The sequence below is a fragment of the Protobothrops mucrosquamatus genome, unplaced genomic scaffold (genome assembly GCF_001527695.2).
Source record: "Protobothrops mucrosquamatus isolate PMUCROS unplaced genomic scaffold, P.Mucros_1.0 scaffold_134, whole genome shotgun sequence".
Lineage (NCBI taxonomy): Eukaryota > Metazoa > Chordata > Lepidosauria > Squamata > Viperidae > Protobothrops > Protobothrops mucrosquamatus.
In genome coordinates this window covers 224,323-251,266 of record NW_015386210.1, presented here as the reverse complement: position 1 = coordinate 251,266, position 26,944 = coordinate 224,323, and the positions used below count along the sequence as shown (strand labels likewise).

General features: G+C 40.0%; 1 protein-coding gene across 1 annotated transcript in view; it reads right to left on the bottom strand.

Annotated features, from left to right (window-relative positions):
* Positions 1-8,405: 8,405 nt before the first annotated feature.
* FH (fumarate hydratase) overlaps positions 8,406-26,944 on the bottom strand; it is a 68,901-nt gene continuing 50,362 nt past the window's right edge. The window contains exons 8-10 of the mRNA XM_015818168.2: positions 18,722-18,849; positions 16,613-16,766; positions 8,406-8,595 (exon numbers count right to left, since the gene is read on the bottom strand). Of these exons, the coding sequence (XP_015673654.1) occupies positions 8,453-8,595; positions 16,613-16,766; positions 18,722-18,849 (425 nt within the window). The 3' untranslated portion in view covers positions 8,406-8,452. The remainder of the gene's footprint in view (positions 8,596-16,612; positions 16,767-18,721; positions 18,850-26,944) is intronic.

The window sequence follows — 26,944 nt, the reverse complement described above, 5'->3', positions numbered from 1 at the left end:
AGTATATCTCTACATGCATTCTGTATCTGCAATATTTATGTAACTCAATTGTTTTGTTAATCAAAATTCAATTATATGAATATTAATCAACAACTGCAGAAATTATGTTCTTTTTGTCCAGTGTCTGGTCACAAGGTAGCAAACCTGTTCTTAAGCAGTATTTGCAATTCTAGTGTAAGTACTGTATCATAGTGTAGACTTTTTTGATATTGTTTCATGTTTTTTTCACTGCGGCTATTTCTCAACCACTTCTGTCCTTAGTCATTTCCAAAACAAACTATCTTTCTTCCTAGTTGATTTACTTTGGCTTTTTCTTCCTTCATGGTGGTATCACTGCCGCCAGTATTATCTTCTTACTGTGTGCTAGAGTTTGACCATAATAGAAGTTTGATTATATCTTTTTACTATGCTAAACAAGTTCCTCCTTGGGGTAATTTATACACCAAACTGGACAAAAATTTCCTACCCCTACTATTAGCATAACAAACTCATGAAATAGCTTCTTTTCTAGCGATACATTACTTTGACTATCTGAAGTCTTCATTCTCCATCTCTGGATTACTTTTTATTGGAAGATAAAAAGTCCCTATGATATCACACACACACACACACCACTCAGGTCACACATCATCCATCCACCTCTGATTTACAGGCAAGCTCAAAAAATATCTATAAAAACAAACCACAAAGAAACCACTTAAGCCTCTTCCATCTGCATTGACACTTGGGCTGCAGTGTCTGATTAATTGTGTCTCTTCAGGAAATGAAATTTCTTCAAGATAAGGAAAATCTCTTATCACAATATTGGATCTGGACATCAGAGCCCTTATAAAATTCCAAATCAAGAAAGAGACACATATAAGATCAACACATCCCACAGGGCAAAAAACAATTATCCTATCCAGACATCATATGTCCCCATGATTAAAGCCCACTATATTAATATAAATACTCTTTTAACATTCTGACTTTGTACCCTACCTTTTATCAGCTGAATTGTTTATTTGTTTTGCTGTCCAATAAACTCTACCTCCACTTCAAGCTTATTTACCTGGCTACAGAATGGACTAGATGTTTCTTCTAACATAATTTTAATTTTTGGCTGAAATTATTACACAGCCCAGCTGTATTGGTTCCTTTAATTATAATAGATAACTACAACTCCATCTGAGAAAAAACTATTTCCAAGAAATCATATTTCTGTGGCGGTTTTTGGCAACACTCTTTTTGACAATGGATTAGGACAAGCCAACTCAGTTTAAAACAAAGAATTATAAATATAGGTGGTCAGTTGGATTATGCAGCTTGTATTAGTGATGTATTTAACAACCAATTTACAAAATACAAATCAGCCAATTATCCGGGTAAGATTTCTGTTTCAAATTTCAGATTTTTATCTTTGGTTTAACACTTTCTATACAACAGTGCCAAAAGGGATATACAAGAAAATCTCCTTTGGTGAATGATGGTGCTCCTGTAGTGCAGCTGCAATAGAAACTAAAATCCATGTCTTGTTATATTGTACAAAGTTGTACAAAGACTTTTATTTGCAGTAGATATCCTTGCTCATCTTTAAATGCCGAAAGCATTCTGGCTTACTTTATTTACGCTACCTATTAGGCAATTTAAAAAAATCTATATCCATTAAAAATTGCTACATTTTGTAAACTCAACCATACCTCAAGCTGTGACTGTCGATAGTTATTTTATTATGGGACTGTTAGATTCATGGCTCCTGCTAAAACAGACATGTCAAACACAAGGCCCAGGCGGGCAGGATGCAGCCCATGAAGTGGTTTCATGTGGCCCACGAAGCCATCCTGGAAACAGTGAGGGAACAGCCCCCACTGCCTTGGCCCTGGCCCAGGCTGGCCAGAAGCCAATGTACAATTTTGTGATGGCCATCTATGGTGAAACGCATACAGTCTTAGCTCCACAAGGCCGTCTGGAAACAGCAAGGAACCAGCTCCTGCCGTGTTGGCCCCACCCCCGGGGTGCATGGTGGGGAGATGTCACCCTTTGTGTGGAATGAAAAAATGCACCATCGCCTGGAAGTGCCTCACTTACTTCACATATGTGGCTTGATGGGCTCTGGGGGAGGAGTTTTGGCAGGCAGCGGGGCGCTCTCCTCACAGCATCGAGAAGTTGAGCCGGGCAGTGCAAAGCTCGCCAGCTTTGCACCTTGCTGCCTGCTGAAACTGGGCAGGCTGGGGACTAGGCAGCATTGCACTTCTCATCAGATTCGCGCCACCCGGCTCAGCTCTTGGTGCCCCGCTGCCTGCCAAAACCGGGCAGGCTAGGGGCTGAGCAGCATCACTCTTCTTTTTGGGTTTGCGCCGCCCGGTTCAGCCTCTTGGCGCTGTGAGGAAAGCGCCCCGCTGCCTGCTGAAACCGGGCAGGCTGGGGACTGGGCGGCATCGTGCTTCTTTTCAGATTCACGCCGCCTGGCTCAGCCTCTCGGCACTGTGAGGAGAGTGCCTTGCTGCCTGCCAAAACCGGGCAGGCTGGGGGCTGGGTAGCATTGCGCAGGTAACATTGACTCTCACGCTGCTCATGGCATCCCCTCCCCCAGAGCCCGCCAAGCCAGATATGTGAAGTAGGTGAGGGCCATGTGCTGGCCACTTCCAGGCGATGGTGCATTTCTTCATTCCTCACGAAGGGTGACACCTCCCCAGCTGCGTTTCTTGCCTGTTTTTCTCCCTCCCTCATCTCAAATATTTTCCCACCACTCTGTACTTAGGAAGGAAAGAAAAGAGAGGGAGGGTATGAGGGAACTCCTGCCTTAGTCCTGCCCTGCTGCCCTTTCACCATCCCCTTGCCCCCTCCTCTTGACCTATCCTGGAGGTCTCCCATCATTGCTAAGGAAGCTTTGGATACACTCCCTGAGTAGTTCCTAAGAGGGATAAAAATTCCTTCCAAAATGCTGACATAAAGTGCACTCCCCTATCAGATATGATGCATTGGGATGCCCCATGCAGTCTGTAGATATGCTGCACGAATAGTTTTGCTAAGGTTTTTGTGGTGGGAATGTTTTGGCAAGGGATAAAGTGCACTTGTTTGGAAAACAAGTCTGTAACCATCCAGATGACAGTGTTTCCATTACTTTCACGTAATTCCACTATAAAATCCATGGCTATTTCTTTCCAGGAGGCTGAGGGATTCGCCACTGATTGTAACAGTCCAGGCGATTTCCCTTGCAACCTCTTAGCAGTTGCGCACGTTGGACAGCTGACCACATAACTTTCTATGTCCTTTTTCATGGGCGGCCACCAAAATTGGGCATGCGAGTTCTCCCCCCCCCCCGGCAAGTGCTTGAGCGTAAAACGGAATTGGTGAAAATGCTGGGACTAGCGGGCTTGCTTGGGAGTGAGCTTCCTGGGTGTTTTTAAGGCATCCAGGTTTTTGTGGTCGGTCCAGACCTGAAAAGGGATTTTATTCCCTTCAAGAAAATGGCGCCACGTAAGTAATGACTAACGCACCCCGTATGCCTTTTTCCCCACATGGCCCAGTGCTGTTCCGTTTCGGTGAGTTTCTTGGATGTATACACGCACGGTTGCAATACCCCTTTGTCATTTTCATGTAATAGTACAGCCCCCACTGCCACATCGCTTGCGTCCGCCTGTATTACGAAAGGTTTATACATATCTGGGTGCCTCAGAACAGGTTCGGCAGAAAAAAGTTTATTTAACCTTTCGAATGCTGCTTGGCATTCCATTGTCCATTTTAGTGGCTGGCTAGGTTTCACTGAGGATTCTCCCTTTGTTTTTAGTAAGTTCGTGAGGGGCAGGGCTATTTGGGTGAAGGAAGGGATGAATTGGCGGTAAAGGTTTATGAAACCCAGGAAACTTTGCAACTGCTTCCTTGTGCGAGGTGGTGCCCATTCTAGTACTGCTCTGACCTTCTTGGGGTCCATTTCAATGCCCTGTGGGGATATGCAATAACCCAGGTAGTCTATTCTTTCCTGGTGGAATCTGCATTTTGCATATAGATGGGCAGCTCAGTTTCTTTAAAACTGCTCTGACTAGGTTGACATGTTTCTCTTTGGATTCGGTAAAGATAAGGATGTCATCTAAATAAACCAGGACCTCCTTAAATAGGTGCTCCCTTAATACCTCGTTGATTAATTGCATAAATACTGCGGGGGGCCCTTATAGTCCAAACGGCACAACTTTGAATTGGTAGCACCCCATTGGGCAATTAAATGCAGTTTTCCATTCATCCCTTTCCTTAAACCTAACACGGTAATATGCTTCCCTTAGATCTAGTTTAGTGAAAATTCTTCCTTTCAAGAGGTGGGATAACATATCCTTCATGAGGGGTAGGAGGTATAGGTTACTTTCACTGCTTGCATTCAGGGCGCGGTAATCCATGCACAAGCGTAAAGTGCCATCCTTCTCTCTAAAGAGGACCGGGGCGGCTACCTTAGGCTTGGCAGATTCAATAAACCCCCTTTCTAGATTTTTATTTATGAATCTTTCCATTTCCTCCTTCTCCTTAGGGCTCATAGAGTATAGTCTGGGTTTCGGGAATTTTGTCCCGGGCTTGAATTCTATGGCACAATCCGTGGATCGGTGAGGGGGAAGCTCATCCACCCGCTCCTCACTGAAAACTTCAGCAAGGTCTCGATATTCCTCTGGTATTTCAGGTAGCCCCTTTTCCTCTCCCATCGATGCTTTCTCCATTCCTAAGTTTGGTAGGGCTCCTTGCGGTTTTAAGTTCACACGATCCCCCTTCGGGAAATTGATTTCTGCTGTCCTCCAATTTACCCAAGGGTTCCATTTCTTTAACCATTCCAGCCCTAGGATCACTGGGCATTCCATGCCTGGGGTCACTACAAACGTTATGTCTTCCTCATGGTTCCCCAGGGATAAGTGGACTGGTAAAGTGGCTAAGGTAGCTGGCACCCCCTGCTATGGACCCATCTAACTGGCCAAATGAGATTGGTTGTTTCAGCCTCCTCATCGGAATGCCCAATTTCCCCACTAGCGTCGGGCTAATGAGGCAGCAGGTGCAGCCAGAGTCTATTAAGGCTTTCACTTTGACAGCTTCAGGCATGGAGGGATCTAATATAGTCACTGTCTTGAGGATAGGTGCGATGGGTCCACTTACCAGGGGTTCGCCCTCTGAGCTGTCGTCCGAGGTGTCCACTGCCCCTGCAGTGTAGGCCGGAGTTCCCTCCCCATGCTTGGCAGGGGTAGGGGACTCCACAGCCTCTATCGCCCTCATGGCGGGTTCTTTTGGCTTGGCCGGGGACTTCCCTGATTTCCTGGCCAGTGATCAATCTGGGCTGCGCTGAGGGGCTTTCGAGCGGCATTCTACAGCACAATGCCCCTCTTTCCCGCATTTGAAACAGCCCGTTGACTTCTTGGCTGTAGCAGGTGGTTTTGCTGGCTCGCGCGTCGGCTCAGGAGACAAGCGGCCCCATGGTTTTCCTTGGTGGTGCCTCTTCAGTAGGTCGATCTCTGCTTCCTCGGCCAGGACATACCATTCATCGAGTTGGCGTAGGTCCCCTCGTTGCAGGCAAGCATCATACAGGTCATAGTTTAGGCCGTCTTTGAAATGGCAAAGGAGGATGTCTTCCAGCCAGTTCAACTTATTGGCAATGGCCCAGAATTCTTGTGTATATTTGGTTACCGGGAGTCTGTATTGCCTCACCGTCTTCATTCTCTCGTGAGCCTTTTGATCAATCAGGGGGTCCCTGAATTGCCTTCTCAGAGAAGACATGAAGCGGTTGAAGTCGTTGAGCTTTGGGACGTTGGAATCATGCAGGTTCACCATTCAGTCTGCAGCCGCCCCGTCCAGAGTGGATTGCACGATACGGATACGGGCTTTATCACTGGGGATGTTCCATCCGTATTCTTCCATGTAGGTGAGGACTTGTGTTAGGAAGAACCCCAAGCGTGGCGTCTCCCCCGGATTTCGCGTCCAGTGGCAGGAATCTTTAGATGGATCGCTGCCTTTGGCGCCGATGGTATTTTCTCCTGTCCTGATTGCCATCTGCGAGTTGGCGGGGAGTGGGGGCTGCCGAAGTGGTAGCTATTTCAGTGGATGTCCCTGGGACTACAGTTTCCGATTCCCCCTTGCTGTCTCTCCAGCTGCAGCTCCAGGTGCTGGTGCGGCCACGGGGTTCAGGTTTCTCCTCCCTTAGAGAGTAGCCGAGGGTTCTTTTCATCAGGTCAATAGCTTTCTCTAGGATCCAGTTCAAGTGCTGTGCACAACTTCCTCTTCACTAATGTGCAGGGATTTCTCCATCTCTTGCTTCCATTCGGGTTGGTGGCTGCCCCGTCTCAGGGTCACCTTTCTCGATCTCTTTTCCCACTCGTCTTTCTTGCCGCCTATCGACCATCGAGGTTTGTGGTCACGCATTTCCACCACTTCTTCCCCTGAGGAGCATGACGTCTCAGATCCCGATAGCTGGTGAGATCCCGGTTGGGGGGAAGGATCCCTTTCTACGGAGTTTTCTCCCTTCCCTGCGTCATCCGACATTGTACTTTTTGCAAAGTCCCCTGGTAAGGGTCTTCCTTCCAGGTTGACTATTACTGCAGATCCTGTCTAATGTAAGGACCCACTTCAATTCCACATCTTAAGAAAGCAGAACTCTTGGAAACAATTTCCAACAGGAACTTTTATTAAGAGTAGTTGATAGCAGGCATAATAGACAGGATCTGAGGGATTCTTTACCGATCGATACTTTAAAGGGTCCCTAAGAAAACACCACCTCACAGTTCATCTGGACAGTTCAGACCAGCCAATCCCCAGCTGTTAAGTCCATCGTGAGAAAGGGAAGATAACATCGGTCCGGCTCCGTTTGTTGTACGAAGTTCCACAGCTCTTCACAACTCCTTTTGAGACTGGAGAAATAAGCCAGGTTCCAGATGTTTGTATTTCTCCCCCCCCCCCTTTTCCTAACTGCCAGGTTAGGGAGAAGAAAGTTCAGAGAGATGCATAGTGCAGGAGGCCATTTGTTACATAGTAATGGGCAGTAGACCCAACGGCAATAAACGAAAGGTTACATTGTAGCGAATAGAGGAAGTGAAAACCATAACCCTGCAGGCATTTCCCCTCTCCCCCTTGGGAGTATGGCAGAATCCAGAGGAAGGTGAGATTTGGTTTTAGATCAGAGGAGATAGATAGAAAGAAATGAAATATAAATGCATTTTGACAGGACTGCTGGTTTGAAAGAGGGGTCAAAGAGACCATCTATGTCAAAACTGAATAGCCCTTCAGTCTACAATGCAGTCCTTTCAACAGTTCCAAGAAGGCTCCATACCCATTTCCACTACACAGGTGACCCTGATAACACAGATAAACCTTCAGGTGACCTCAATGATGGTCTAAATGAATGCAAATGACCAGCTGTCTCCAAGGAGTATAAATTGTTCCATTCTCCACCATTCAGTCAGCTTCTTGGATGAGAAGTGAAACTTCTTCAAAGAAAAACAAGGAAGTCCAGTTGCCTCATGAAAAAGCATCTTTGGAGCACTGTCCTGTATTAAACTGAATTGTGTAAACTGATTATAGTCACATTGACCTGACCCACCATAGCAGGTAGCCAGGGAATGCTAGGGGGTTCCCTCTCCTAAGATGGACCAAGGCCTTCTTGATGGTGGCTCCCTTTGTTGAACATTATCATCTTGGACTTTTACACTCTTTCACAAGATGCTGAAACATGGTTTTGTCAATGGGCCTGAGGACCCCAGAATGGGATGGACTCCATCAAATGTTTTATTTAATTGTTGTCGCCAGGGGGATGGGGCTGTTATTTTTTTTCATTTTTTGTGTGGTAATGGGTTTTTTTATTTATAAATGTCTAGAGTCACTGAATAAATTGGGTGGCCATATACATTTTCTTAAATCAATAAAAATAAATAAATGAAAGCAGCATGTAAATCATATTAATAAATAAATATTTTAAAGAAAATTACTCCATATGTCTTGAAAAAATTACATGTGGCTTAATTTACCTTGATAGATTATCATAGTAGACTAATATAAATCATATCAAAATGGATTGCTATTGCTTAAGAAAATAATTATTTAATTTATTGAACATTTTATCACTGTTTTATCTGGAAAGAACAAACTAAAATATCTACAAAATATAAGAAAATCTAATTACAAAGACAAACAAGCATAAAACATTTACTTTAGATAAGAAATATTCATTCCTTAATATAAACACTGTCTTGTCTGAATGGAATAATTTGATTTGAAAATAATGGTTATTCTTGTTGTGTGTCTTGATTCCAATCTATCTGACAATGATAGGAAATTAACCAGACCTTTCCTGAATTGCTTCATCTAGTACTAATAGTTGCATTTTTATAGTAGTATATTCATTTTTTGTGTTGTTAGTTTTATGAATACAAGCACAACCATGAACAAGTTTTGGACAACAAAACATCTGATTTATATAATTTATTTTTTTCCTGTTTTATCACATACACTAGTATCACTTAGGACCCAGCATATTTTCTGGCTTTACCCACTGATCAAATTGTTCTGCTGTAAGAAATCCAAGTTTGATAGCAGTAGCTTTTAATGTCAGCCCTTCTTTATGTGCAGCTTTGGCAATCTTGGCTGCTTTGTCATAACCTAATAAAAAGGAAAAGTATGTCATATAAGATTAATTCTGTATTTTGGACCACTAAGAAACAACTTCAGTGACAAGTCATCCAAGGCAACCAACTAGAATTGTACTACCGTGTCTTATTTACACCAGGTCTTATTTTCGGGGGATGTCTTACTTTAGGACCGCTGCAGCCAGGCCTCCCACATCCCGACCCATCGCGCGGTTGCACGAGTTCTTCTGCGGCCACTTGCAGCCACATGCCATATAGTGCATTGCGTCACTACTACCACTATGGCACGAGGCTGCGTGGCTCGTGATGATTGTGCTGCTGCCATTGCTTGAGGCAGGAAGCTGTGGCTCATTGCACTGATACACTGCTGCCGCCCCGTGACATCAGGCTGCATGGCTTGTTGCGCCAATCGTGCCACTGCCACCACTTGCAGGAGGCCACGCATGACATTACGCCAATCGCACCAGTTCCACCACTCCCACCAGGAAACTGCATGGCTCATGTCAATCGACCTAGTGCCGCCACTCGCTGCCTCCTGCAGCTGCCTCCCGCAGCAAGCGGCAACCATAGTGCGATTGGCACGATGTGCTGCATAGCCTCTTGCGAGGGGCATCAGTGTGATCCGTGCAACAAGCCATGCTGTATCCTGCCATGAGTGGCAGCAGTGATTGTGATCAGCACAATGCACCACACAACATCCTGCTGCGATCAGCAGCAGTGGTGCGATTGGTGGCAGTGGCAGGATTGATGCAATAAACCTTGCGGCATCCTGCTGCGACTGGTGGCAGTGGAGCGATGTACCACATGGCATACAGCCACAAACAGCCGCAGAAGAACATGGGCAGTGGCATGATGGGTTGGAGCGTGGGAGGCCTGGTTGCAGCAGTCCTAAAGTAAGCGGGTGCAGGGTACTTGGGGCAGCTCCACCCCCTACCTAGCTTGATTTTTACCTGTGTGCCTCGCCCCAAAATTAGGGCTTATTTTTTGGGTAGCGCTTATACTGGGCGAACCTGTAAAAATCAAGCTAAGGCTTATTTTTGGGATAGGGCTTATTTTTGGGGAAACACGGTATCAAAGGGGCGCAGTACATACAAATATATAGTACTTATGGAAGTAGCAACTAATAAACTGAACCAGGATAGTGAAAGTTGCAGGATGTATCAATAGTGCATACTGAAGACTAATAACTTAAGTGAGGGCTAGTTCCAGTAGAATCTAAATATGTTAATAATTTTAGATCAGTGCTAAATCACTTTTCCAGAATCACAGATTATATCAGCCTTAAATGGCATACTAGTGGTCACACTGAAGTCAAATGAAGATATAATAGTCCTTGACTCACAACCATTCATTTAGAGACCATTTGAAGTAACAATGGCACTGAAAAAATGATTTATGACCATTTTTTACACAGAGAACTGTTGTAGCATCCCCATGATCAAAATTTGGAACCTTGCAATTGGCATATATTTATGATGACTACAGGGTCCTGGGGTCACATGATCCCCTTTTGCAACCTTCTGACAGGCAAAATCAATGGGAAAGCAGATCCTTTTAATAACCATGTTACTAACTTAACAACTACAGTGATTCACTTAACAACTGTGACAAAAACGATCATCAAACAAGGCAAAACTCACTTAACTGTCTTGCTCAGAAATGAAAATTTTGGGCTCAGTTGTGATTGTATGCCAGGACTCCTGTACACGCAGTCCTCAACTTACAACCATTCAGTGACTATTCAAAATTACGATGGTGCTGAACAAAGGGACTTTGACACTCAAAAGTTATGGCTGTTGATCACTGGTGCCCTAAGTTACAAATCCTCTGCAATCATGTGATTGCCATATGCAATCTTCCCTGTCAGCTTCTACAGAAAGTGAACAGGTAAGCCAGTAGGCAAGTTCATAAGCCACTTTGTTACTAGGTGCAGCATGCCTCCCCTCCCCCAGCTAAAGAAAATATAGGGTAGGGAGACACTGCATTGAAGAATGAAGTTGGGACAGCTTTGCTTCTCCACATAGTGTCCCACTTGCTTTTCTCATATCAGACTGGAGGCTTTCTCTCCAGCCCAGGTAAGGCAGAGCAGGGCTGTGCTAAGTGGAGGACTTGTAATTGTTTTATCTGATGAAACATTAATGAACAATCAGAAGAAGCTATTTTTATATAATGTTGTACAGATAGTCTTTGAGTTATGACTAAGCCTGCCAATTAGTGAGTTACCCATGATTATCTTGCTCAACAACTGCTCAACAATGATAACATGGGCCAAAAATGTTGGGCACTATATAGAATTAGAAAAATGGCAAAATCTTTGGGAAAGAAACTATAAATTGACAATGGCAATTGCCTATAAAGAAAATCTATATAAAATGTTTTATAGATGGCATTTACTACCTGAGAGATTAGCAAAAATGTTTAAAAACATATCTAGTAACTGTTGAAAATGTAAGTAAAAACCAGGCACGTACTATCATCTTTGGTGGACATGCCTTTAAGCAAAAATATTTGGACAAAAGTACATATATCTGGTTAGAAAAGATGTTAAGAAAACATGTAGATTTAAAACCAGAACTATTTTTATTAGGTATAATATCAGAAAAATATGATAAAGAAAATGAATATTTAATGTTGCATGTATTAACAGCACCAAGAATTTTATTTGCTCAGCACTGGAAAAAGGAAGAAACACCATCTGAAGAAGAGATAATCAAGAAAATACTGGACTGTGCAGAAATGGATAGACTTATGCTGAAGATTAAAGAAAAACAAGATACAGAATATTTTCAAATATGGGACATATTTGGCTGGAAAAACGGGATAGTGATTAGGAATTTAATGTGTATTACCAAGTAAAACAAATGGACCCAGACAACACATTGTTTACGAAGCACCTCTGAATTGTAAATATAGAAAACTAATAAAATATTATAAAACAAACAACAACTGCTGTCCTTGACCTCCCAGGTACATTTACTAAGCGGCTATATACAAATACAGTGAGAGAGAAAATTATTTGATCCACTGCTGATTTTGTACATTTGCCCATTGACAAAGAAATGACCAGTTTATAATTTTAATGGTAGGTTTATTTTAACAGTGAGACAAAAAATAACAACAAAAAATCCAGAAAAATGCATTTTAAAAAAAAGTTATAAATTGATTTGCATTTTAATGAGTGAAATAAGTATTTGATCCCTTCGCAAAACATGACTTACTACTTGGTATCAAAACCCTTGTTGGCAATCACAGAGATCAGACGTTTCTTGTAGTTGACCACCAGGTTTGCACATCTTAGGAGAGATTCTGTCCCATTCCTCTTTGCAGATCCTCTCCAAATCATTAAGGTTTTGAGGCTGACGTTTGGCAGCTCTGAGCCATTCTTTTGTGGCCTTGGCCGTGTGTTTTGGGTTATTGCCATGCTGGAATACCCATCCACGACCCATTTTCAATGCCCTAGCTGAGGGAAGGAGGTTCTCACCCAAGATTTGATGGTACATGGCCCCATCCATCGTCTCTTTGATGCGGTGAAGTTGTCCTGTCCCCTTAGCAGAAAAACAGCCCCAAAGCATAATGGTTCCACCTCCAGGTTTGACAGTGGGGATGGTGTTCCTGGGGTCATAGGCAGCATTCCTCCTCCTCCAAACACAGCGAGTTAAGTTGATGCCAAAGAGCTCAATTTTGGTCTGATTTGACCACAACACTTTCACCCAGTTTTCCTCTGAATCATTCAGATGTTCACTGGCAAACTTCAGATGGGCCTGCACATGTGCTTTCTTGAGCAGGAGGACCTTGCGGGCACTGCAAGATTTCAATCCTTTACGGCGTAGTGTGTTACCAATTGTTTTCTTGGTGACTATGGTCTCAGCTGCCTTGAGATCATTGACAAGAAGATCCTCCCATGTAGTTCTGGACTGATTCCTCACTGTTCTCATGATCATTGAAACTCCATGAGGTGAGATTTTGCATGGAGCCCCAGACCGAGGGAGAGTGACAGTTATTTTGTGTTTCTTCCATTTGCGAATAATCGCACCAACTATTGTCACCTTCTCATCAAGCTGCTTGGCGATAGTCTTGTAGCCCATTCCAGCCTTGTGTAGGTCTACAATCTTGTCCCTGACACCCTTGGACAGCTCTTTGATCTTGGCCATGGTAGAGTTTAGAATCTGATTGATTGATTGCTTCTGCAGACAGGTGTATTTTACACAGGTAACAAGCTGACATTAGAAGCACTCCCTTTAAGAGATTGCTCCTAATCTCAGCTCGTACACCTGGGAGTCAGAAATCTTGCTGATTTTAGGAGTTTATATAACAGCCTCTAATGTTAAATTGTATAAGAATAATTATGAACCATTATGGTTAAAGGTTAAAAAAGATTTAGAGGAATGGAGAAAACTACAATTATCATTGTTGGGGAGAATATCAGCGGTAAAAATGAATGTTCTACCAAAATTTCTTTTCTTGTTTCAAATGATTCCTGTCTTAAAAAAAGATGCTAATTTGGAAGACTGGCAAAGGGGTATTAATAAATTTATCTGGGCTGGAAAAAAACCAAGAGTCAAGTTTAAGATTATGCAAGATGTAAGGGAACGAGGAGGACTTAAAGCTCCTAACTTAAAATTGTATTATGATGCTGTGGTATTGACATGGATTAGTGATTGGTTAAATTTAACAAATAAGAATATACTTTCTCTTGAAGGATGGGATTTGTTATTTGGTTGGCAGGCATATTTAATATATGATAAAAAGGTGGATTCAAATTTTAAGGCACATGTTTTAAGGAGTGCTTTATTGCGAGTTTGGAAGAAATATTATTATAAATTAAATTATAAAATTCCTATATGGGCAGTTCCAGCACAGGTAATAGAAGGGATATCCAGGGGAGTTAATTTGGATAAAGTTTCCTATAAGGAATTACTTCGTCCGTGTGGACAAAGTTGGCAACTTAAATCATTAGCAGATTTGAAACAAGAAAACATTGTGTACTCATGGTTCTATTATAATCAATTGTTAATGAGGTGGCGTATGGATCAAAAAGTTGGTATTACTATGCAGGATGAAAATTTGATGAAACAGATTAAAGATCAATCTCAAGCACATATTAAAAGAATTTATAATGTATTGGTGGAATTGGATTCATAAACAGAATTGGTTAAGGATTGTATGATAAAATGGGCACAAAATATACAAGAACCGATTCTATTGGAAACATGGGAAAAAATTTGGATTAGAAATGTAAAATTTACGCAAGCCCAAAATTTAAGGGAAAATTTTTATAAAATGTTTTATAGGTGGCATCTGGATCCACAAAAATTGTCGTGTATGTATTCTAACTTACAACCCAAGTGCTGGAGATGTGGAAATTTAGATGCAACGTATTTTCATATGTGGTGGACGTGCAAGGTGGTNTTTTTATTGGGTATTTTGGAAGATTTGGATGTAAAAGAAATGGAGTTGATGTTAAATCTTATAACGGCTGCAAGATTGCTAATTGCTCAGCATTGGAAAATGAAAGGTATACCTACTATAGAAGATTGGGTAGTTAAAGTCTCAAATTTAGCTGAAATGGCCAAGATTTCCGCTTATGTGAAGGATTACTCACAAGAAAAATATAGATTGGTTTGGAGAAGATGGATTGTTTATATTGAGTTGAAATATGGAACAAAAAATATCATTTGGTTTTTGAGTGAACTTCTGATTTTTAATATTTAAAATTATGTTAAAATGATGTTTAATAATGGTATATTTGTTTTAAAAGAGAGTTAAAGGAACTTATAGATTTGTTAGACTAATAGTTGATTAATGTTAGTTAGTTTATGATTATATTATTGTTAATCCTGTGATTGGCTCTGGGAAGTGAGGGGGGGAGGGAGGGAGGGTTGGGTTTGGGGGGAGGGGGGGATTTATATTGTAAAACTTTATAAAATTTTCAATAATAATAAAAAAAGAAATCTTGCTGATTGATAGGGGGTCAAATACTTATTTCACTCATTAAAATGCAAATCAATTTATAACTTTTTTGAAATGCATTTTTCTGGATTTCTTTGTTGTTATTATGTCTCTCATTGTTAAAATAAACCTATCATTAAAATTATAGACTGATCATTTCTTTGTCAGGGGGCAAACATACAAAATCAGCAGGGGATTAAATATTTTTTCCCCTCACTGTAGGTTGTTAAATAAACAGTATGAAAGAACTGCCTGCTGAAAAAGGCAGGCAGCTCCCTTCCATGAACACAACTGGCATGCCAGACTGGAAAAAGGAGGCTTGGATCCTGATGAGAATCTTCTTTCCAGTCCAAGGAAGGCAGGGCAGAAACCCCACAGTCCAGCTTCATTTTTCTGCATAGTACATTTCTACTCTGCCTTCACTGTGCTGGAGAGAAGGTCTCTCCAGCCATGGATGAGAGGGAAAGTGGTATGCTGTGTGAAGAACTGAAGCTGTCCAAGAGAAGGCTTTCTCTCCAGCCCAGGGAAAATACAGTAGGGCAGAAAAATGCTACACAAAGTTTCACTATTCCCCACAGCATATTGTTCTTCCTTCCCACTCTGGGTAGATAAGAAAGACTTTCTAGCACCCAGAAAGGAGATGAGCTAGTGCACACTGAGGCATAGAAAGGAAGCTCAGATCATTAGGATATACACTTCTTTTTTTCTAGCCCAGCACTGATTCTGTCCATGGAGGAAACTATCTGCCCTCTTTCAACAGCTGGTTCTTTTGCTCCATTTAATGACCGACTTAGCAACTACACCTGAGGGAGTAAAGAGAGCAATCATCAAGCGAGGCAATCATTTGGTTGTCTAATTTAATGTCTGCAAACTTTTACATTTGTAATAAGCAGGCTCCACTATGGTAATAACTCAAGGACTACCTGGATAACATTTTGTAAAAAGAGCTTTTGTTTTTCTGATTATCCATTAACTTTTCATCAGATAAAACAGTTACAAATTCATAAATGTTTTTACTTAGTTTGACTTATAATGGTTATTTTTGTCTGGAACAAATTTTTGTTACCACCAGTTTCCCTGATGTAAAGATTGAGTTAACTCTTATTTTCCACTTATCAAGATATATTACAACTTAATTAGAAAGAAAATAAAATTGACTTTTAACAGTTGGTTTTTGCATTTCCAAAAATGGGGAACAAGAATATTGCCTGTTTCTTCTTAGAATATTTACAAGAGTAGTAGTTTTCAAGACACATTCACATGTACCCATGTTCATTCACGCATGCACACACACATACAAACAAACGAGAATCATGAATATAAGTATAAGGAATAAAATTCTCAGTTGAGCATTACAGAAAGAAGGAAGGAAGGAAGGAAGGAAGGAAGGAAGGATAGAAACCTATGTAGTTGGTTTCTCCTTGCACAAATTTTTGGACAACAAGACCTCTGAACACTATGATATAATCATTTCTGCTCTCCTCCCCCCCCCCCCAGCAACTTCAGTAATTATCAGCAACTACCTGTGAGAATGCTGCAGCTGTATTATAGTTTTTAATACTGTTAATTTTATTTTAGATTACACTGGTTGCTTATCAATACTCTAGGACAGGGGTGTCAAACTGCCGGCCCACGGGCCAGTTTCATCATACCGGAGCCGCGCCCACCCCATTGCCGGCAATGGCAAAATGGTCCCGATAAGTCTGGCGACATCACATGTCTGCTATAGGAGAACGGTTATCTGAAAACAACATAATAATACCAGGCCTTCCTTTCTCAATGAGAATAGATACTATATAGATTCACACATCCTATCACCTAACAAAATCTATTTCTCCTCTTCTTTGTGTGCCAAATGAAAGTATAAAGATCTCATAATGGCAATTTTAACACCTTCTTAGGCATAATATCTGCCCTCTTAATCTTACCATTTTCCATGATACCCTTCTATTTTCTACTTGTCTAGTAAATCTCCAACAATTTATAAAAACAAACTTTATGTATTATTCTGAAAATATACCTATTTTTGAAATGCCTACAATTTTTAGCATATTTATTTAAAATATTTATTAGATACTTACCAATGTAGGGATTAAGGGCAGTCACCAACATCAATGATTCATTCATTAACTTATTTATCCTCTCTGTGTTGGCTTCTATTCCAATTACACAATTTTCAGTGAAAGAAACACAGGCATCTCCTAAAAGTCGTGCAGAATGTAACACATTTCTAATCTAAATAAATTAAGAATAATTAATAATTTAACAAAAAATTGTTCAGACTGACTACTACATTAACAAGAGCTTTACCACACTTACAGCAGAATATTAAAGATAAATATTTATATGATAAAACAACAGGCCCAAAAGAAGACACTTGATACAATAGACAACACCCTACTTCTTGATAAAACCAACTGCACTCAATGTGTGGTCCTCAATAGAATTACATCTATGTGGAGTTGTATGCAGTGAGTTCCTCAAGGTTCTGTCTTAGTCCCAGTGCTCTTCAACATCTTCATAAATAACCTAGATAAGAGGATTGAGGCACTCATCAAATTTGCAGATGACACATATCTCAGGGAACAATTAGAAAAACAGACTCAAGATTCAGAAGGACCTTAGTACAATTGAGCATTGGGCCCTATCCAAAAAGATGCAGTTCAGTGGAAAGAAAAGCAAGATCCTACACTTAAGCAGGAAAAAACAGATGCACAGATACAGGATAAAAATATAATAAAAAGATGGGCTGCATCAAGAGAGGGATGGTGTCAAGATCAAGGTAATGACAGAATTGCTATGTGCTATATTGTGTATTTGGATATACATCCAGTTCTGGTCACCATAATACAAAAAAGATCCTGAGGCCCTAGAAAGAGTATAGAGAAAAGCAACACAGATGATCTTTGGTCTGGACGCTAAATCCTATGACAAATGGCTAAAGAAACTAAGTATGTTTAGCTCACAAGAGAAAATTAAGAAGAGACATAATAGCGGTTTTCCAATACTTGAAGAATTGTCACAGGGAAGAGAACCTCAATTTATTCTCCAAAGCACCTGAGGGTAGGACAAGAACAATGGCTGGAAGTTCATCAGAGGAAAATCCAACCAAAAAATAAGGAAAAATTTCCCCTCATTAAGAACTTTTAAGCAATGGAACAGCTTGCTTCCTGGAATTGTGAATGCTTTATTGCTGGATGTTTTCAAGAAAAGTTTGGACAAACATTTGTTCAAGATGGTATGGGGATTTCTAACTTGGGTAGAAGACTGAAGTAAAAGATATCCAAGGTCCCTTCCAATCCTATAATTAGATGTTTTCAAATTTGCTTCTTTTGGGGTGGGGGGAGTGTTCATATGTTTTAAGAAACTAATGGCATATATATGGTCACTAAACAAATGGTTATAAGTTGAGAACTACCTGTATTCCCACAAGGCATTGAACAAATATAACAGTAACAGAAAACCATCAAATTGAACCTGGATTGCTAAGAAGGCAAAAAAAAGCCAATGAAGTTCTTACTTCTTCTTCTATTTTCTTAATGTTGGCAGTAAGGACCCAACATTCTTTAAAAGACATAAGAGTAAAAAAAGGCTAATATTCTTCTCTTCCATGTGGTAAACATCCTGAACAGCATCAAAAATATTGGGACTTTTCTTGCACTCAGTAATATTGCGGTGAACTTGTTTGTATGTATACAGCTAGTCCTTGACTTACAACAATTAATTTACTGACCATTCGAAATTACAACCGCACTGAAAAAAATATTTATGATTGCTTTTCACATTTACAACCATTGCAGCATCCCCATGGTCATATGACTGATATTTATGACAGGTGCAGTATCTGCAGTCATGTGATCACCTTTGTGACTTTTTGACAAGCAAAGTCAATAGGGAAGCCAGGTTCACTTAACAACCGTGTTACTAACTTAACAACTGCAGTGATTCACTTAACTGTGGCAAGAAAGATTGTAAAATGGGGCAAAATTCATGAACAACTCTCTCACTTAACGAGTTTTGGGCTCAATTGTGATCCTAAGTTAAAGATTAGGACCAAAAATTAAAATGAACCTATGTATAGAAGGTGACTCCCACAAATGCATCTATCTAGCATTACATATTACAACTCCTTAGTCTCTATAACATAGTGAAATTATGTAATTCAGTTATATTAATTTTAACAAACTTACAATCATAGGCTTAAAGACATTTAATTCAAAATGACCGCTGCTGCCTCCTACTGTAACAGCAGTATGATTTCCCATCACCTGTGCTGCTACCATAGTTATGGCCTCACATTGCGTGGGATTCACTTTTCCTGTGAGGGGACAAATAGAGGTTTGTGAAATTAATTTGTTATTAAATATTGCAATATTTATTTTGCTGTTCATTCTCAAAGGAACTTTGACAACCAAATAACGAATCAAATATTCCTGAAAAGTGTAGCCTTGTAGTTAAGGTGTTGGTCTAGAACAGAAGACACCCAGTTTCAAGCACATTCTTAGCTGATTTTAGGGCAGTCATTTTCACAACATATGCTGTGGGAATAGAATGAAGAAAACTTCCTTTAAAAGTGCCGTGTTCCTGGATGAAAGTCAGTATATAAATCTAGAGGATGATGATGATGTTACAAAAATATTGAGTTGATGAAATGAATCCAAATCTATTATGAATCCAAAACAATAACTTCAAATCCCTGTGGAATGCCTTGAGAAACAGAACATCGGTACTGGTAATAAAACAGCTGAACCTATTTTGGGGTTTTTTTGGAAGTGATTTTATTAAAAATTACAATTACAATGATAAAAAAATACAAAATAAAAAATACAAAGTGCAGAAAAGAAAAATAGAAAGAAAAATATATGAAGTAAAGAAATACTGTATATAAAGCAATTATTTCCCCCTCATCACAAATCTGAACAATTTTAGTAATTTATAACCTCTTAAAATACAACAAATGATCTCTTTTTCCCATATCTAATGTCTTAATCTATAAACAGATTTTAAACCTTGTCATTTCAGTCCTGATCAACAAAACTCCACTAAGAATTACAGAAATAACAACATATCTATTTTAACCAACTCTACATTCCTTTATTTTGCTTTTAATAATCTTGATCTTTAATGCATTTAAATAATGTCCTAAAATGTCATTTCATTTCATTTTTACTTTGTTCCTTCCCACGAAATTCTTCAAAACTTTTGCAAATCCAATACAGGAAAATTGTCTCTTTGTTTGTTATTTGTATATCCCTTTTAATTATTAAGACATCAGCCACTTTTTTATTCAGTGTAGCATCTTTTTCAATACATTCTTGAGTCTGATGGTTTTAAATCCATTTGTCTTGTTTGACAGAACTTCTTCCTCTTCCATAACATCTTTTAAAGCAGTCTGTTTATAGAAGCAGGCACTCTTAAAATTATCTTTTGGGTCCATTGTTCAAAAATATCTTTTAATATGTCAAATGTATTTTGCTCCATTCTGTATTAGAAGTCAAATTTAAGTGTACTTATTCTTTAAATGTAATTATTAGTTCCTTCTAATTCCCTCTAGCATTCAATCTTCATTCAAGTTCTAACCTATATTTTTTAAAAGATGATAATGTATTTTTGTAAGTCTTGCCTCAGCTAGTTCTCCCAAGAAAGCAGAACTCTTCCTCGTAGGCGAGGAAGAACCCCAGTTGCTGAGGAGCTCCAGCAAATTTGACACCCGCTGATATGGCCCCCCATGGGCTCTACGAGCATTCATGCTTCCCGGTCCCTCTGGGGAGGGTTGGCTGGCCACCCTCTCAGCCAATTTGGTGGTCCCTGCAGCTGTCTCTGGAAGAGGGATTTCCCCCTTCACTGGTCTCCCCTTCGTGCTCCTCCTCGCACTCCTCACTCACCCTTTCCTGGTGGGCTAAATCACTTCCTCCATTTCACACTTCCAGCCAACGTCGGCTACCATGGATGATGGTGATCCCCTTGGCTCTTCTTTCCCAATCCTCCTTCTTCCCCATGTCTATAGACCATCTTGGTTTCTCAGGATCCTCCAGGGTAGCAATTTCCTCCATCCATTCACCAGAGTTTGTGTCTGAGTGAGTTTTTGTAGAGGTCTCTTCCCAGCAATCAACCTCTCCATGTTCACTGCCTGGGTTAGACATCATGTGCTGGATCCCCATAGTGAAGTTGTTGCCATTCTGGGTTGACCACTTTGCAGATCTTGCCTAATGTAAGGTCCTGCCTCAGCTAGTTTTCCCAAGAAAGGAGAATTCTTGAAACTGGCATTGTTTCAAAAGGAACTTTTATTGAAAGATAGTGAAAGCAAGAGAAGGCAGGCACAATCTGAAGTTCCCAGATGAAATCATTAGGCTAAACCCCATTGTTAAAAACCCCTCCCAACTGCCCAGTCAATAGGAGCCAATCCAGAGGTGCAAAGATGTTGTGAGAACTCTGGACAGAAATTAGATAAGATGTTCCCAGGCATCTCTTCCTTGGTGAGGCAAAGCAGATGGCCTCGGGCACTTCCCTCCCCTCTAACATTCCCCAGAAAGGTACATCAAAGCACAGAGGAACAGAATAAACAAAGCAAAGCTAAATACATCACATGAGAGCTCCAAAGGTACCGCTTCCCATCAGGATGGCAGCGTCCTGACAGGGATCTATAGGAATCCCACAAATTTATTTAAATATTAAATTAAATTAAATTAAAAAGTATTTCCCCACAGGTAGTGTTCTTGTAATTAATTTCAAAATCACACAAGTTAAAGATGACACCACCGATGGCAGCCTTAATGAAATGCTCTCTAGTAGTTCTGATATTTTATATTATTTTCTGTGACTGTGAATTTCATACTCAAGAAATGAGATTTTGAATAACAGACAATGGACTTTAAATAACAAGCAGCTTTCTGGAACTATTCCTCCCTTCTTTTCAAATGCGGGGGAAATTCTGGCTTCCGGTTCTGGGTCGCGGCATTGTTCATCGGCCAAGTTTTCTCCACCGGTAGACCCCTGAGTGGGTCAAAAAGTCGCTCTGGAGGAGCAACTACCATTGAGGAGGCTTCTCGGACGACTGCAGAGGGGCGTCGTCTTCTTCTGTAGTCCGAGTATCTCCTTTGGGCCGACGGAGTAAAGATCGGTCAGTAAATTGGCCGATCATTTAGCTGCGCCAACCGTAAGCCATAAGATCATCTAAGCAAACAGACCCACCGTGGAAGATTCGGTGAGATTTTCTTTTACCTCTACCTTCCTTTTTTTTCCTGTGAAAAGCTTTTTTTTTTTTTGGAATTATTTCCCTACTTTGTTAAAGCGGCGTTTTTGGTGGGGGAAGAGAAGCTTATAAAAAGAAACTTTTTTTTTTTAATCGGTTGATTTTATTTTTGGATATTTGGGAGCCCCAAGAAATTTCGATCTTTTGGTGAAACTACTCATTGCAATTGTTATTTTTTTTCTTTTGGAGTCTGATTTTGGCTTTCAAATTATTATAAAGGAAAAAGATAAAGAAGCCGTATAGCTGGGTGGGGCAGATATTGACTGATTTCTTCTGAATATAGTCTCCCCCAAAAGGACGATGGCTTTAAATATGATAGAAATGGAAGAAACTTGTTTAAATTTCACTTATAAGATAGAATCCTGGAAAACACTGAGATGATAGTTGCTTACACAAAAGAGATTTCACTTCAACGACAAAATAAAGCACAAGGTGTAGTAAGCACGTTGAAAGCCAAGAAACAGCAGAGGGGCTTATATCCAAGAGATTTCTTTTCAACCTTGTCTTCAGTCCACTGAGATGGATGAATCAAATTTCCATTTGGATTATTAACCTATATTGGAAAAGACTCTTGATGTTAAGGAGCAAATGATTTACAATAAGGAGATAGAGGATTTTACCCCAGAAGGACAAGCTGACTTGCAGACACCATCTGACTTTTTGACAGAGAAAAAACTAACAGAAGAAGAGCAATACTTGATCAAAGAGGACTATACATCATCTTATCTACAACCTACTAAGAAAATGATGCCAATTAAATTTTATGCAACTTTTAAAAATATGAGAAATGACATTCAGCTACGAGTTATTGAGAATAGCTACAATTCCCATATCAGCTTAATAAAATGGATAATGGGAGACTCACTTTTGGCGTACATCTTATGGCAAAAGATAAGGGGAGATCTATTTTAGGAATTAGAGATTCTATTATGGAAACCCATTTGGAATAGAAAGAAACCCAGAATAAGATATAAATATTGAATTTAAGATTACAGGGATGGGTGGTAAAGGATTTATAGCGACTTGGACTGATTTGGATGTGGATTTTGTCAAAAGGGAGGTCATTATGAAAAAAATTAGAATTTAATATTGAAATATAGTAAGAATATGTTTCTTGGAATGATAGATCTTTTTTTTTCTCTCTTCCTTTTTTCTTTTCCTTTCCTCTTTCTTCCTTTGTTTTGTCTCCTTGGTTTATCTATATTCCTTTTCCTTCATGTTATTTTTTCTTTTTCTTTCTTAGTATTTTTTATGTGTTTTTAATAATAGGGGTGGTATAATGAGAAAAAGATTGAAATAATGGAAGAGATGAAATTATTGAATAAGAATAGAATATAGTTGAGAGATGTGAGAATTTAGTTATGGAAATAATATGTTTAAATAAGAGAAACTTGGGGTACCTGAATAGTATATAAATGTGTTAGTTTAAGTTTAAGTGTTTGAAAAATTAATAAAGCGTAAAACATGATCTTATGGGATATATAATGAGTTGCTGAAAATTTTTATTGATTAATGGAATCTATATGGATGATATATTAATGAATTAATTTGTTTTAGAAATGTATTAATTTGAATATATTTTAAATAGAGAGTGTTAGTTTAAGTTTAAACATTTGAAAAACTAATAAAACGTAAAATAGGATTTTATGGGATAGATAATGAGTTGTTGAAAATTTTTTATTCATTAACGGAATTTATATGTATGAATTTCTTTTTAGAACTATATTAATTTGTTTATAATATCCTAAATAGAGAGAGAGGGGAATTTCAAGGAATATTGTGTGAGCTGTATATTTATAATGTTATTGTTTTTAATTGATAACCCTATCTGCATGTTGGTTCTTAAGCCTTGTTGGTGTAAAATGGAAAACTAATAAAAATTGTTTTTTAAAAAATGCGGGGGAAATTCTGACTGAAGGAATGGGTTATCTCTTTCAGCAGAAGAAGCAGAAGAGAAACAAGAGAAGGAGAAGGAGGGGTGAGGCATTTTACAAAGAATCAGGAAGCATGGGGTAAGAAAATCTCCCCTCTCCTTGCTGTATTTAATTAATCTTCGCTTACTTATAAATAAGATAGATGAACTGCTCCTTTAAAATAGTAACAACTCAGATTTTTCTAATTCAGCAGCTCTCTTGCTTCACTGAAACATGGCTGAATGATTCGATTGATAGCTGCTTGCAAATCCCAGGATTTTAGATTCAAAAAGCAGATAGAACTGCAGAAACATTTGTTAAAAAGAAGGGAGGAGGGTATTAATAACTGACGATGTAAAAATGTCACTATACTAAAGAAATTTTGTGATGTCAACTTAGAGACACTATGCATTATTTGCATACCCTATATGCCCCCTGAGAGTTTTCTTCGTTCATCCTAATTGCAGTCTACATACCATCCCAAGCTTGAATAAACAAGGCATTGAAAACTTTAACTGTCCAAATCCTGTGGGTTAAACAAAGATATCCAGACTCCCTGCTCATTGTTAGGAGACTTTAACAGCACTAACCTAAGCTAAGAGCTGCCAAGATACACTCAGCATGTCAACTGTCTCACAAGAGGCAAGAATATTTTAGACCACTGCTACTCTACATTAAAAGATGACTATTGCTCTCTACCAGGAGCAGCTGTAGGACATTCTGATCATTGTATGATTCACCTTGTACTGTTTATAGACAAAGACTTAAAATCATAAAACAGTGAAATCTTGGACTGAGGCAGCAAAGTTAAAGCTACAAGTTTGCCTCGACTGCACAGACTGGAACATTTTTGAAGCTGCCTCAGCGGACTTGGATGAACTCACTGTCAGACCTGCTCCAATCTAATCCCCTAGGAAAGAAAAATCCTTGATTCCATTTGGTTGAAGTAAAGGTTCTTTTTCTAAAAAGATATTGGCTGCAGTAAAGTCAAGATAGCTCTGGGTTTCCCGTGCACTCAAAAGATACAAAAAGGTTTCCCCTCATCCCAGCCCTCCCCCAGTGACCAGTCCATCTTCAGCCAATCAGAGCTTGCCAAAGTGTTTTGAGAACGCTGAGATGTTTTGGGGTAATCAACATTCTTTCTCAGGATGCCTGGCCTTGGATTCTGGTGCAAAGGTCTCCCCGAGCTTCTCTGGTTTTTAATCATCTGTCATTCCCTCCCCTTTTTTTCCTATCATGTTCACACAAAGCTTTATTGTCCATCTATCCTCCCCCGCCCCCACAGCCTTTGATGGCAGGATGCCTATGAGGCACGAGCCTGGCAGACCTGACACTGACAGTGTGACATCATACATTAGCTTTTGTGAGGATATGTGTGCCAATCAAAACCTTAATCATCTACAGTAATAATAAACCTTGGTTCACAGCTAAGCTCAAAGAGGAAGCCTACAGGAAAGGAGATAAAGTACTGTACAATCAGGCCAGGAATGTATTAAAAAGGGAAATCAGAGCAGCAAAGAGAAGTTATTCTGAAAAGGTGAAGAATCAGCTCTCTACAAATGAAGCAAATGTATGGAAAAGCCCAAAAAATATCACTGGTTACAGCAGACATCCTTCCCTTGCTGAAGAAAATGGGCAACTGGCAGATGACTTGAATGTGTTCTAGTGAAGGTTTGAGAGGAGACCACTGTCAACTATCGCTACTCTCTCCATCTCATATACACCAACAATAGCCAAGTCTCCTACACCCACTCTATCCCTCTGTCCCCCCCTCCCACTTCTGGTGATCACAGAAAAAGATGTGCGAGATCTGTTTCACAGACAAAAGTCTGGAAAAGTAACAGAGCCAAACAGGATAACTACCTCTTGCTTGAAAGTATGTGCTGATCAACTGGCCCCCATCTTCATCCACATCTTTAATAAATCACTGGAGATGTGTTATGTCCCTCCTTGCTTCAAACAATCTACTATCATCCTGGTGCCCAAGAAAGCCTACTGTGCAAATAGATTGGCAGATTGGCACTGCAACACATCTTACAACATCTTGAATCCCCAAAGAACTATGTAAGGATCCTTTTTGTAGATTTCAGCTTGGCATTCAACACCATCATTCCTGAAATCCTTCTCTCTAAATTGACTCAGCTAGCTGTGCCTGACCACACTCATAGATGGATTATAAGCTTTCTAATAGGAAGCAGATGAAGCTAGGGAAAATTACACTGAATACCTGTTCAATTAACACAGGAGCTCCCTGGGGCTCTGTGCTCTCTCCATGTCTTCTCTCTATATATCAATGACTGAATTTCAAGGATTTCCTCTGTTAAAGTACTGAAGTTCACAGATGGTACAACAATCATTGGTCTCATTCAATATGATGACAAGTCTTCATGTAGACAAGAGGTAGATCAACTGGTTCTGTGGTGCACCTGGAACAATCTGGAACTGAACACTTTTCAAACTCTAGAGATAGAAGATTTCAGAAGAAGCTCTCCTATTCTACCACCTCTTACAATATTAGGTGACAAAGTATTAACATTAGAGACCTTCAAGTTTCCAGATTCTATTATCTCCCAGGACTTGAAATGGTCACTTAACATTAGAACTATCATTAAAAAGGCACAACAAAGAATGTTCTTCCTACGTCAACTCAGAAAGCTCAGATTGCCCAAGGACCTGTTGATACAGTTCTACAGAGAAATTATTGAGTCTGTCATTTGTACCTCAGTAACTGTCCGGTTTGGTATAGCAACCAAACTGGACAGGTACAGGCTTCAATAGATAGGTTAAAACTGCAGAAAAAACAATTGCAAAAACCCCACCTTCCATTGAGGATCTGTATACTGCATGAACCAGAAAGAGGATTGAGAAAATATTGACAGGCCCCTCACATCCTGGACATAAACTGTTTCAACTTTTCTTCTCAGGATGCACGAAGCTGAAAACACCAGCCTGAAGATGACGAATGGGACTTCGTCGAAACGTCGCCAAGACACTTCCAATTTTACGCGGGAGAAAACCCGAATAACTAAAGACCTACATACAAACACCCGCGTTTCGACGAAGTCACATTCGTCATCTTCAGGCTGGTGTCTTCAGCTTCGTGCTTCTAAGAGTGGTGTGTGATCGCAGCTGTTTCTTCCTTTTAACTGCCAGTGGGGTTGGAGCTGATTGGGTGGGAGCTTGGCTGTGTTCTGATTGGGTGGAGGTGTGTTCTGATTGGTTAAGGAGCCTGGCTGTGCTCTGATTGG